Source organism: Carassius carassius, chromosome 40 (assembly GCF_963082965.1).
Source record: "Carassius carassius chromosome 40, fCarCar2.1, whole genome shotgun sequence".
In the NCBI taxonomy this organism is placed as follows: domain Eukaryota; kingdom Metazoa; phylum Chordata; class Actinopteri; order Cypriniformes; family Cyprinidae; genus Carassius; species Carassius carassius.
The window spans coordinates 4158995-4173029 of record NC_081794.1 but is presented as its reverse complement, the minus strand read 5'-3'; the positions used below and the strand labels follow the sequence as shown (position 1 = coordinate 4173029).

General features: G+C 35.5%; 2 protein-coding genes across 2 annotated transcripts; one reads left to right on the top strand and one right to left on the bottom strand.

Moving 5' to 3' along the window:
* The first annotated feature begins 2679 nt into the window (after positions 1-2679).
* Positions 2680-4547, top strand: rbp4 (retinol binding protein 4, plasma). The gene is made up of 6 exons (XM_059532970.1): positions 2680-2790; positions 2883-3002; positions 3084-3220; positions 3310-3416; positions 3876-4088; positions 4173-4547. The coding sequence occupies exons 2-6, from the start codon at positions 2901-2903 to the stop codon at positions 4190-4192; spliced, it is 579 nt and encodes a 192-aa protein (XP_059388953.1). The 5' UTR covers positions 2680-2790; positions 2883-2900; the 3' UTR covers positions 4193-4547.
* Positions 4548-6740: 2193 nt separating this feature from the next.
* On the bottom strand, positions 6741-12144 carry LOC132122590 (centrosomal protein of 55 kDa-like). The gene is made up of 9 exons (XM_059532969.1): positions 11988-12144; positions 11574-11776; positions 11235-11495; positions 9402-9446; positions 9123-9314; positions 8828-9064; positions 7523-7594; positions 7137-7259; positions 6741-7030 (listed from the first exon to the last, which is right to left on the bottom strand). The coding sequence occupies exons 1-9, from the start codon at positions 12100-12102 to the stop codon at positions 6821-6823; spliced, it is 1458 nt and encodes a 485-aa protein (XP_059388952.1). The 5' UTR covers positions 12103-12144; the 3' UTR covers positions 6741-6820.
* Positions 12145-14035: the final 1891 nt, after the last annotated feature.

The window sequence follows — 14035 nt, the reverse complement described above, 5'->3', positions numbered from 1 at the left end:
GCACTTTCTACAACCAGAAAAGATGCTGGACACCCAGGATCTATTTCCAATGATAGGATTAGACCTTATCTGTCAGTCTGCCAGATGTATAAATGGATCTGTCTCCTTTTTCTCTGATGTCATGGAAGTGTAATGAATACAGAATGTAAAAAAGAAAAATCCTTGCATCATATGTACCTGGCTTTGTAAATCCAGGATTAAGAGAAAGTGATTATCAGGATATCCTCTCTTGAAGGGACAGAGCCTGGCTTGGCACTTCGGAGCGATCACACGTTTTAATACACAGCAAGGAGCCGACAGACAGAGCAATGCTAAATTTACAACACTCACCATTAATTTACTTGGATGTTAACAAATGCAATGTGTTAAATAGCCGAGTGTGTATGTAGAGCCTGATATGCCTGCAACAAAAACAAACAAGAGAGTGATGTATTTATTGATGGACTTTGAGCAGACAAGTGCATTGAGGAGGATTGGAGATATCATCTTATTTTGAAATCTCTTCACCTCAGGCTTACAGTAAGGTCTTGAGTTGTTGACACATATCTGTGTTGACACATGCAAGACAATATCGGCAATTAATCAGCATCACATATTTACCTGCTCATTCCCAGACAAACAACCAAGAAGGATCACCATTTGTATGTCAAGTATCATCTGCTGAACTTCAGCCTAAAAGAAAGATCTAATGAGCTAAGATTAGGCTTAGTCAGCTTAATATAAAGATCTGGTTTGGTTCATTTGTATTAGTAATGTTGCATAAATAAAGCATTGGAATATTTAATAGTATTTGTTTACAAACCTCTCCTAAAAGTTGTAGTTGCAAGACATTTTTCATTTTCAGTATTAAGATAATAACAGATCATGTTAAGTAAGCTGGTCATTATCATAAAACAAATGTGTACTAGCTGACCAGTGCTCATATTCTGTTTATATTAATTACCATATTTTTTGTGGTAGCCTAGCTTAATTTTCAGAAGCCATTAATCAAGTCTTCAGTGTTTCATGATCAAAGCACTGCTATCATGTTTTAGAGAATATTGTTATATAGTTATATGTTATAATATAGTTACATGCTATAAAGTTTTAGAGAATATTCATTGCATTTGGACTATGCATTCAATAAGTTTTGTGAATTGGTATGTTTTGTTAGTTAGGTCACAAAGGAATATAGAGCTGAGGATCATTAGCGTTACAGTGAACCAACAATTAACACCATGTTTTCTAATAATATCTCCCAAGGGTATAGCATGTAAAGGTTAAAAAGCAAAAGGTCCTAGAACTGAGCAATGTGGTATTCCATAGTGAATCTGTGATTGATATGATACTTTTTCATTTACTGCTACAAACTAATAACAGTTAAATAAGTACAATTTGAACCAAGCCAAAGCAGTTCCATTAGTGCCAACATAATTTTTGCATCAGTGTCAAAAGCAATACAAATACAACCATAATTGGGTATGTGAAAGTCATTTGTAACTCTAATAAGAGTAGTCTCTGTGCTGATTCGGTCTAAATCCTGACTGGAAATCCTTGCAGATAAACATAGAGGATTCTGATAGTTCTAGTATTTTTGGAAGAGAAGGGAGAATCAAGATCACTCTGTAGTTAACTAATTATCTGGGATCAAGCTGTATTTGTACCTAATGAGAGGCTTAATAATAGCCAGCTTGAACATTTTTGAGATATATCCTAATAACAATAATCTTAAGAAGACGATCTATGACTTCTGGAAGTATCTCTTTCAGTAGCTTAGTTTGTATAGGGTCTAATTTACAAGTTGTTTTGATGTGTAACAAATATAAATAACTCTTCCTCTCCAATAGTGAAAAATGAATTGAATTGTTCCTCAGGGGATCGGTAGTGCACTGTCTGATGTGATACTATAGCTGATGGCTGCATGGTTATAATATTCTCTCCGATGGTATTAATCTTGCAAGTAAAGATATTCACATGGTCATGTTGAAATGCTATTTGGAAATTTCTAAACCTTTCGAAGATCTATTTCTCATTAATGTAGCCACTGTATCAAATGAACACATCCGGTTACGTGTTTTTCTTCTTAAACAGTTGAAAAGTAAAGCAGTTTTTAGAGCCTTTCTTCAGTCAACAAACACAACCCTTCCATGCATTTTGAAGTACCTTTTTTTTCGGGGACTGCTCTCTTTAGCATGCAAGTGTGATACAGTACCATGGCATCAGACTGTTCTCCTTAGACGTCTTTAAGCGCAAAGGAACAAACGTGTCTGAAGTCAGTATTTCTCTAAGCTGTCTTTAACATCCATGGAAACTTTTCTTTGCACAAAAGGTTCTTTATGGTATAAAACATTATTTAGATTATTTAAATGTTTTTCACACTAAGAATACAAAACTTCACTGAAACTTTCTTTGGGGAGCCAAATTATTATTTTTTCTATAGTATTGTTGTAAAAAGCCCCTTTTAAAAGCTTCATATGTAAGAGTTTCAAAAGGTTCTATGTTCACCGAACAGGAATGTTCCCTCTTGAAGAGGCTTCAGGGAATGTAACACTCAAGCTCTTGTGCAATCCAGCTGCAACCTAAAGAAAAACACATTAGGTGAAGAGCAAAGGTCAACACTGTATACCCTGTGAATACCTGAATCACAGCTGTTATGCAAAAAAAATTGTCCAATGAGTGGGATGGTGGAGACTGAATTTTGGGTTCTTGGGTGGGATTATGAAATACCCCCAGAAGCACGTCCCTGTATAAAAGCACCTCGCAGGAATCCAGCTGCAGCACTACAGCTACCCTTCAAATACTGTGATCAAGGTATGCACCTTGAGGATTAGGATTTGTTTAAAGGAGAACAAAGTAATACGTTTGTTGGTCTTTTTTATAACCATTGTACTCCTCCTTCACAGCTCAAGCACAGAAGCAGCATGCTCAGGCTTTGCATAGCTCTCTGTGTCCTGGCGACATGCTGGGCACAGGACTGTCTGGTGAGCAACATCACTGTCCAACAAGACTTTGACAAGATGAGGGTAAGTTAATCAGTGTTTTTTTTTCTATCCATACGTTGATTTTGAGGTTTCATTCCTTATATTTGTCCACTGACCTTGCAGTATCAAGGAACATGGTATGCTGTTGCCAAGAAAGACCCCGTTGGGCTTTTCCTTCTTGATAATATTGTCACCAATTTCAAAGTGGAGGAGGATGGAACCATGACAGCCACCGCCATAGGAAGAGTCATCATTCTCAAGTGAGTTTAAATGGCATTTTATGCTGTTGTCGCACAAGAATTTTTACTTAGGCAATGGAAAGGATTTTCACTGCTCTTTTAAACTTCAGCAATTGGGAGATGTGCGCCAACATGTTTGGCACTTTTGAAGATACAGAAGACCCTGCTAAGTTCAAGATGAAATACTGGGGAGCCGCAGCATATCTCCAAACTGGATGTAAGTGTAAATTTATCATATATAATTCTATATTATTATATAAGTTGTTATATAAAAAGTTAAACAGATCAAATTCAGCAGGTTAAAACTGATCTTGCAAAAACTATACAAATGGTTAGTTGATTTGTTTGTATATGCATTTTAATTTTGTTTTATAAATGATATAATTATTTAATAATCCTTAATAACAGTTTTCTTTATTTTTAATTATTTTATAATTTACATAATTAAAATAATTCAATCATTTAAAAAAAAAGTTCTTTATTTTTATATTATGATATATTGATATATTATATTATACATCATACAATTTATTTTATATATATAGATGACTCAAACGCAGATGTAAGATTGTAAGCATGTTTCTTATTAAACCTTGCTTGTGAAATGTGATTAAATCATGTGTTATGTAAACCTGACAGTTCATGTGCTCATGGCCGGTCTCTGACTGTTCCACAGATGATGACCACTGGATCATTGACACAGACTATGATAACTACGCCATCCACTACTCCTGCAGAGAGCTCGATGTGGATGGAACCTGCTTGGACGGTTATTCCTTCATCTTCTCCCGATATCCTGATGGCCTCAGACCTGAAGACCAGAAGAACGTGACAGAGAAGAAACAGGACATCTGCTTCCTGGGCAAATACAGACGCGTTGCACACACTGGTAAGATGGTTGAGCCTTATAAAGGATTATTATTTAGATTCAGTTCTAAATGTGCTGATGTGTTCTTACTTTTTCATCATGCAGGTTTCTGTGACACTGCCTAAATGACCACTACACACAAAGAGCTTCTGAGGATGTAATCTGACATGTTTTATATTTTAACAAATATGTAAATAAAGACAATAAGCATGCTATTAGTAAAAGAGAATGCACAATAATTTTGCACAAAGCAAAAGGAAAAATGTTTAATACTGTAAGTGCAGATGCAGGATGTAACTGTCTTTTTTTTCTTCTTTTTTTTCAAATAAACTTGGGGAAAAAAAGTATAATTACTGAATTCGGTGACTGATGCTAGTAAACTCACTGTCCTGAAGGTTTTTATCAAAGGTTTGTTTGAACTCCTGTGCAACTAACAATACAAAAATCACAGATGGTAAATGAATGCTTTTGGTTAAAGGATCTACTTGCAAAAACATTGTGAAACTTGGACCATGATACAGAGGAACTGCTGTCAGCACACAGATTATATATCAGTAAAAGGAAATAATCTAATCTAATTTTATCACATCTCCCAAAATAGGCTTAGAAGTGTTGGTCTATCAGACAATGTAGTCTCGTGGTTTAATGATTATTTAAAGGGAAGAATTCAATGTGTGCACGTGGAAGGTATCAAATCAGATTTACGGGAGTCCCCAAAGGATATGTATTGGGGCCATTATTATTTACTATATATATAAATTGTCTAGAAGTTAATATTGAAAATACAAGGTTCCACTTTTATGCAGAAGACACTGTCATCTATTGTTCTGCTCTTACACAGCGACAAGCTCTGGATGATTGACAAGCAGCATTTGATAATATTCAATTAAATGTCTTAAATGTTGAGAAAACTAAATGTACGTGGTTATCAAATTCTAGAAATTCTTTAGATAGTTCTGTTGTTCTCTGAACTCAAGGGAAACTGATAGCATTAGTATCAGAGTATAAGTACCTGGGCATCATAATTGATGACAAACGGTGCCTTAAGATTCATTTTCTACACATCACTGTACATTAAATAATAAAGTTGCCAGGTCTTCACTTGCTGTTCGAAGGGAAATGCATTAGTACTTATTGATTTAAAAAGCAATTTTTTTTTTTTTTGCCATCCTATCTCTGTTGTTTGATTCAACAAAAAGTAGTTGGTAATTGTTCATTGTGTTCCCAGTCTTATTATAATACTCATATTCCTTCAGTTCGAACTAATCTAGGTAAAACTGCTTCTGAATCTGCTGCACCTTCAGACTGGAACCTTCTTCAAATGAAAGCAGTCAGTGTCCTTTAATAATTTTAAAACACTTTTGCGTGCAGTGGAAATAATTTAATGATTCGCAAATGCTTCTAGTGCTGTATTTTATTCATATCTTATTGTTGTGACGCATTGTTGTTTGTCATATGTGTACTTATATAACTGGGCCATCTATCTTGGCAAGGACACTTCTGTCAAAGAGATTTTTGATCTCACTGATTGGTTAAATAAATAAATAAATAAAAAGATTTATAATCACATTCAGCCAATCTCCACTGCCATTATTAATCTTCCTTCAAAATGTAATAAATGCATTTATATTATATATAGGTACATTTGGACATTTATAAACTTTTGTTAATTTTCATTCTTATTAGAAACATAATGAAAACAAAAAGATATTTATATATATATATATATAAAATATATAAATGCAGTAATTCCATTTCTATAGTTAAGATTTATATCACTGAAATCAGGCTATAGGATTAAATAGTTTCGATTAAACAAGTTATGGAAAAATAATAGAAAATATAATGTATACTATAAATATATAAAAAATAATATTTCATATTTTAAAATTTTATATTTTCAAAAATCATTACAATTTTAAAATTTCATATTTTCAATAATCATTACATTTTGGATATATATTGATATATGCAATAAAAATAAAGGCACCATTTAGTCTTGAAATTCCATATCTTATATAAATATGTCAACTGAAGAGTGTAAATAACCTCAGTATGACATTCTACAAAATTATTTGGACTTCTTGTTCAGTTTTTCTCTCATACTGCGTCTCTGGTGATGAAATAACACATGGCACTTCCCTAGAATTAGTTCCGTTCTCCTCTGGCTACTGTGCTTCACTTAATCCCATCTTTAAATAGTTTAATGCAGGATTTACACATGCAGTCTAATTCAAGACAGATTTGCTTTGCAAAGTCAGGACTGATGGATGCTAATGAGTGGCTCCAAGACATCTAACACTTCAGAGGTACCATAAGGATACAAGAGAAATGGTCTTTCTCCTTTTATTCATTCATTCAAGTGGAGTACACAATTCATGAAGGACTATAAATAACCTTTTTTTTTTTTTGGTACAACATCGACAGGAAAAAAAAAACAGAATATGCTAAATATTGCTTTATTTATTGTACGTGAGAAAACTACAAATAAAATATCAACCCCGTCACCAAAAGAGAACTAAGAAAAAAAAAAATAACAACATAACATTCATAAAATTAAAATATTTTTTAAATATGCCCCATGTAAACCAATACCTTTATGAATATTCTATTTCTTTCAAACTTAAAAAAAAAAAGAATTGTCACTACTTACTGAAATACTGAAACTTTTTTGGAATGGTGGCTACAATAAAAAGTCAAAAAGCGCCCTAAACAATGAAGTTTACACACAAAGTGTTTGAGAAGCGTGTGTTTTAGCTGAAGCAGTAGTCCAGGTGGGCTAGCAGCTCTCGGTGCTGGCTGGTGGGATATGAAGCGCCACAGTTTGGACACTCCAGGATACTCTCATCTAGTACGTTATGGACTTTAGATGGAGACATGGTGTGATCTTGAACAGTCAATCTGTCAAAATCCATCCTGTTATAGGAGCTGGGCTCAGAGAAGCGAGACTCTCTCTGCTGTTTCTGAGTCACAAAGTCAAACAGGCACATTATTACACAAGAATATGACAGATACTGTACGTCAATGATCATGTCAGGACACATCACAGAATATCTGAGGACTCACGGCAGTCTCCAGGCGTGTAATCTGGTCTCTGGCCTTACGAAGCTCTTTCAAAACTTTCTGCAGCTGGTGCTGTAGAGATTGACGGTCCAGTTTATCACTTTCAGATTCTTTGGCCGACAACTGGATCTATAAGAAGGTCAGAGACACAAAAATCACCTTTAACAATTTGCTTCTTTTTTACTTGACGTTTTATAAATTTTCAGCAAAACTTAAAATTTAATCTGGTGTCCTACACATAAATACAAGTGTTTAAAAAAATAAAATAATAAAAATAATAATCATTTAAAAAATGATATATTAAATTATAAAAATTTATACAATTTAGAAAAAAAGCATAAATTATGTTATATAAAATGATTTATATTTATGTTACAGAATGATCCAAATACCTGTTGTTCCAAAACGGTGATTCTTTTCTTCTCCTCCTGCTGATTCATCAGGGATTTCTGCAGTAGATTCACCTTTCAGAACAGATAACATATAGCTTTTAAACTTTTATTCATCTTTTATTTTCTAGCAGATATAGTGATTGCATAAATGAGCAGTGAAGTCATGAAAACACAAATGTGATTTATGTTGTGACCATGTAAAATCTCAGCGCTCATGAGCTTCTGGTTGTGAGCAAACTGTGGTAGAAGCATTGTCTTATTAAAAGTTTTTGACACTAATATAATATTGTTAAAGTTAATTAATATTATTTTTTGTCCTTCTCCGGTTTGTAAATCACTAAATGGCACTTAAAATGCATTATGTATATTGGCATTAGATGAGCCATTGGACACCCTGCTCTCTAGATACTGACCATTTTAAAAAGGTTGTTTGGCTGTTACTATTTATTTTATTTATCTATTTATGATTTATCGCCATGTCAGCAGCAATGGCTATATTCATGACAAAAACAATTCAATTCAATCAGTATTCTTTCAATACAATGTTTACAATACTTTAAAGGGATACTCCACAACAAAATGAAACTTTTGTCATTAATCACTTACCTCCATGTCATTTCAAACCCGTAAAAGCTTTGTTCATCTTCAGAACACAATTGAAGATATTTTGGATGAAAACCGGGAGGTTTGTGACTGTCCCATAAACTGCCAAGTAAGTTACTCGGTCAAGCTCCAGAAAAGTATGAAAAGTATTGTCAGAATAGTTCATCTGCCGTCAGTGGTTCAATCGTAACGTTATGAAGCAACGAGAATACTTCTTGTGGGTAAAGCTTTTGTGGGTTTGGAACGACATTGGGGTAAGTGATTAATAACAACATTTTCATTTTGGAAAAATGAGAACAGTTTTGTCTCAGTCAACATACAAAAAAAGTCAAGTAAATACTTTTTTTTTAAGCAAACTAAAATAACAATAACAACAAATAATAATTATTATTATAGTCTGACAAAAAATTGTCAAATTATTTTAGGAGAAACTTTTTTTTTCCTCTTTAAAGGTCCTCATAGTAAAGTCCTAAAAGTTCTAATATATTTTCTAAATAAAATCATTGTCTAGAACGAGGTTTACACAAGAAGAAAAACAAAGTCTGTCAGCAGATTAAGAAAACTATAAACTTAAATAAAAAGGACCAAAATGTGTCTTAATTTTTATGTAAAATTCAATGCTTCAATGCATTTTTCAAAGTAAATGCGTCTTGATTTGGTAACTGAGAATAGGACACAAATATGAATGATTGGCGTCTGTACCTGCATGAGTAGTTCGGCCACCCTCCTCCTCTCCTCCTCCAGCTCTGCCTGCAGTCGAGCGCTTCGCTCTGATGAACACTTCCTCTCCTCCTGCAGAGCCTCCCGCTCACGCTTCCTCTCCTCCCGCGCCTGAGCCGCTTCCCTGCTCTTCTCCTCATACCTTCCTCTCAGATCCTCCAGTTCTGTCTGCACTCGGCTGACTCGTGTGCGCTCGGCCTCCAGCTCACGCTGAGCCGTCTGTCCGGACCGGCCTGTGTGGACAGAAGAGACAGTGAATGATGCCACTGCATTACACAGACCCCATTCTGAGTGAGTATTGTTTTAAAAGCTTTGTACAATCTGAATTGGCTTCTTTGTGCTGTTGTTGGAGTGCTTGATTTGCTTCATTTAACTGCATCTCTAACTCTTTGGTCCTGGTCAAAACGCCCTGAACGTAGGCCTCCCGCTGCTGGTCATACACAAGCCAGTTATGGTTCTTCTCCAGAGCCTGGACTCAAAGACAGAGAGAGCAACGACAGACTACACATGAGTCTGGAAGAAAGCACTTCTCTGAACTCTAGAGATGTGAACTCACGTCTCGCAGCTGCTCCTGAAGCACCGCAAGCTCACCCGACGGAAGCTGTGACACAGAAACATCAGAACAAACACTGGCTAAATGAGCCAAACCTCAATCACAAAGAAGCAGAATGCATCTCATAAATACATTTAAAAAAGGAAAGACAAACCCTTTCACATCTTATATGTAGCAACTTTCACCTATTCAATACAAAGTTGATTTGTAAAGCACATTTAAAAGGAAAAGGAAGCAGAGATTCTTCTGAACTCTGGACTGAATCTATGAAGTCTGAGCTTTTCTTGACTGAAGACTGTGAAACTTGGGTTTGCACCTCACTGGTTATGGACAACACAATATCACACAGTATAGTTTATTACAAAATTTGAACAAGGAACACAAGCATAACATTTATCAAATTAAGTATCAAACTGTAGAATAAATATTATATTCGTTATTATATAATTCAATTCAAAAACAGAAGAATTAGTTGTGTCTACTAACATCATCCCTGTTGGAGCAAGAAACTAGTTATTTGATGAAACTGCCATCTAGTGTGTGAACCCGAAAATGCTTTCAATTGCTTGGAAACATCCTTGTGTTAAAATGACAGGATATTACATCAAAAAGATGAGCTCATTTTAATATGCACATAAGAAGAAAAGCAGTTCTGTTTTTCATTTGCCTGCATTAAAATATATTTTAATTTATGTGAAGACACAGCTAATTTGTTGCCCTATTATAATTAATGCTTATTATTATCATCAATATTGCTTACTTTTTATTGTTAATTGTGTTTTGTTTTCTTACAGGATTTTTTTTATGATCATAAAGTTAAAAATAACAGTATGTATTTTATTTTTGTGTAACATTGTGCACCCTTGCTAAAAAAACAACAACAACAACAACAACAACAACAACATTATTTTCTTTTTTTTAACCTTATTCCAAACTTTTGGTAGTACATCACTGTTTCAATAAACATTTGAAGCAGAACAGCTGGTTTCAACATTGACAATAATAAGAAACAGAAGAAGAAGAAGAAATGTTTCTTGAGCAGCAGTCTTAAGTCTCTGGGGTATATTTGTAGCAATAAGCCAACAATACATTGTATGAGTCAAAATTAGCGATTTTTCTTTTACGCCAAAAATCATTAGAATATAAAATAAAAATCATCTTTGGTGAAGACATTTTGTAAATTTCCCACCATAAATATATAAAAACTTCCTTTTTGATGAATAACATGCACTGCTAACAACTTAATTTGGACAACTTTAAATGCAATTTTCTCAAAAAAAATTTTTTTGCACCCTCAGATTCCATATTTTTAAAATAGCTGTATTTCGGCCAAATATTGTCTGATCCTAACAAACATGAATGGAAAGCTTATTTATTCAGCTTTCAGATGATTCATAAATCTCAATCTCAAAAAAAAAAAAAAGGTATTTCAAATAGTAATAATATTTCATAAGATTACTGTTTTAACAGCATTTATGATCAAATTCATTCAGCCTTAAAGAACTGAACTGAACTGAGATTATGACATCACTGAATTAAATGAAGAACTGCATTTAACTGTCATTTTGCATTATTGACACTGTTTTCCTAATGAATGTTGTTCAGTTGCTTTGACGCAATCCTTTTTGTTTAAAGCTCTATATAAATAAAGATGACTTGACTTGACAATGAGCAGAAGAGACTTTCCTCAAAAATATTTTGGAATCATAATTAATCCAAAATTGTTCTAAAAGCAACCACACATTTTAAACTCAAAACTCAAAACAGGACTTTTGTAGAATAAAACGAATGTAAATCCAGATAGCCATCTGAAGGGTCTGAAGTCAGCTCTCCTACCTGTATCTTCTCAAGCGTGTCACACCTCTCAGAAACAGCGCAGAACTTGTTCTTCAGGTCTTGGGTCTCCTGTGAGAGCGCCTGGAGCTGTCTCTCTCTCTGTTCAGCCTCGTGTTGTTTCTTCTCCAGCTGGCTGTGTAGTGAAGACACCACATCTCCGTGAGAGGAGCGCAGCTGCTGTCTGAGACCTGAGATCTCCTGCTCCTTCTCCAGCAGCTGCTGTGAGCTCCTCTCCCTCAGCGTCTCCAGAGACAAGATCCTCTAAACAAGAGAAGATACCTTCAGAATGACACTGTTTGTTTTGTAGAAGTGTAACAGATGAACACACAGACATCTCACCTCCAGGAGCTTGGTTTTGTCTGAGTCTGGTTGTGTGTTTTGATGTTTCTTCATGTCCTGCAGACTCTTCTTCAGCTGCTGGTTCTCTCTCTTCAGTTTCTCCATCTCGATCTCCACTGACCTGGAGCTGCTGCTGCTTTTAAAGCCCAGTTTATTCACGATGGTTTCCTTGGCCCCTTTCGCTGCCATGTCTGGAGTGAGGTCTGGACATAAAACTGCTTTTTACTTATATGTAAAACTAACGTTAACCATAACAAAATCGAAACGAACGAATCGACCCACTGATCTCTCTCAGGTAACGTTAACGTAACTTACAGCACAGTTATAGCAAACAGCGAAAGCCCAGTTTAAAAGCGTCGTACGATTATGTCCAGTAAAAAAACAAAAATACAATGTAAAATAATATGTACTTACGACAACAATAATGAGCGCCTAGGTGTGGAGGTATATCAACATCAGCCTGTGAAAACGGTCTGTTCCACTTCCGTGATAATGAAAACAAGTTTAAATACGGCGCGTCCTGCGTCATATCCGGAACATTCCGTCTGCTGACGACAGATGGCGCGCTGATGAGATTCTGTCAGAGATGATTCTGTGACGTATGTGAAATATCTTGCCTTTATTAATGCGCAAACACCTAAAGTCGTTTAATATTTACAAGAAATAAGTATTACTATACACTAATCTGTAATTTATAAATGTATACAAAGAACATAAAACTGTTTACTGTTGTAATATAGCCCACTTTAATTTGCTGGTTTCCTGCTCAAAAATAAAATAAAATAAGTTGTAGTATTCTTATATAATATATATATATATATATATATATATAAAATTTGTATTTTTCTTTTTTTTATTGTGGAAACGGTGATAATTTGTTGCAGGCCTCTCAGTCAGTGAGTTTCACGCTGGCTAATGAAGAGACTGTGAAAGTTTGTTTCTCTAGTGTTGTTTCTGGCAAGGTCAGTGGTGGTGCTGTGGGGGGATGATGTTTGGGTTTTAGTGCTGCATCTGCACTCAACTGCAATAATCTGTGCTAATGACACTGCAGGCTGATGCAGCTGCTTATCACACACACAAACACACACACACACACACACACACACACACACACACACACAAACACACACACAAACAAACAAACAAACAAACAAACACACACACACACACACACACACACACACACACACACACACACACACACACACACACACACACACACACAGCCCTACAGAAGGAGAGCATGGGTCTCATATTGCTCTGGGTGCACTGTTGAGAGTTTGTTTGAGATTTGGGTGTTGTACAGTTTGGCTCAGGAATCCTGCAGTATTCATTTGTGCTTAGTAATGCAACATCCAACCTAGAAATCCAGCTAATCGGATTCTGCACGAGAAGAGGGAACGAGCTTGAGAAAAGCTTTTTTCCCCCCCTGAGTCTGTCAGGATTCCCAGTTTAATAAATACTGAATGATGGGAGTTGTGTTTGGCACAAACGCAGCTGTGATCTCCGCATCTTAGTGGATGAAGTGAAACTGCAGCTCACGCACTGTTCTCATTCATCATCTAGTTCAGTGTGCGGATCATTCTGGCAGCGTTAGATAATTGTACTCATCAAATGCAGCAGATTTAGAGGGCAGAATGTGGTTCCTCATTAAATATCTCTTCCCTCCTGGCTGCCTATACTCCTCATCCCTTGAGACTTTCTCATGCCATCCCTTCACCGTTTGCTTCACTGCACAGTGGCGGCCATCTGTTATTTATTTCACTCACTCTCACATTGTGACCTTCTGTTTGTTCTTTCATAAAACATAAATATAAAACATCTATCTAACAGTGTTGGGTTGTCATCTGTGTCGGTTAGTTTATATCTAAACGGAAAGGAAAGGACGATACGTGAGGTCAAGTATGGTGTCCCATATTCAGGATTTGTGATCTGTACAAACACACACACACACACACACACACACACACACTTCCATGTTTTATGTGTGGTTTTTATACTGTACAAACTGTATTTTCTATTGCCATACACTAGCTCTACACCTAAACCTACCACTCACAGGAAACTTTTCATTCTGTATTTACAAGCTTGTATCCTCATGGGGACCTAATAAATGTCCCCTCAAGGTCAGATTTACTGTAATTACTGTCCTTACAAGGACATTTGGTCCCCATAATGTGATAAATAGCATGTACACACACATACACAGCAGCCGTTTTTGCCAATACCCAGACAACATTCAGGTTACAAGTCCAACTCTCTAACCATTAGGCAATGACTGCCCCATCTATCTATCTATCTATCTATCTATCTATCTATCTATCTATCTATCTATCTATCTATCTATCTATCTATCTATCTATCTATCTATCTCTCTATCTCTCTGTCTGTCTATCCATCCGATTTATTTTTTTTAATGTTTTTTTTTATTCTTATGTTTGTTCCTTGTGGATTTGAAATGC

What these genes read in the sequence shown, in the direction of transcription:
- rbp4 (XM_059532970.1), top strand. Translation starts at nt 2,901, where the DNA reads ATGCTCAGGCTTTGCATAGCTCTCTGTGTCCTGGCGACATGCTGGGCA. An exon ending in AGCATATCTCCAAACTGGAT is followed by an intron (nt 3,417 to 3,875) that starts GTAAGTGTAAAT and finishes ACTGTTCCACAG; the next exon opens with ATGATGACCACTGGATCATT. An exon ending in CAGACGCGTTGCACACACTG is followed by an intron (nt 4,089 to 4,172) that starts GTAAGATGGTTG and finishes TTCATCATGCAG; the next exon opens with GTTTCTGTGACACTGCCTAA.
- LOC132122590 (XM_059532969.1), bottom strand. Translation starts at nt 12,102, where the DNA reads ATGACGCAGGACGCGCCGTATTTAAACTTGTTTTCATTATCACGGAAG. An exon ending in ACACGCTTGAGAAGATACAG is followed by an intron (nt 9,447 to 11,234) that starts GTAGGAGAGCTG and finishes TCTGTGTCACAG; the next exon opens with CTTCCGTCGGGTGAGCTTGC. An exon ending in AGATTACACGCCTGGAGACT is followed by an intron (nt 7,031 to 7,136) that starts GCCGTGAGTCCT and finishes TTTGTGACTCAG; the next exon opens with AAACAGCAGAGAGAGTCTCG.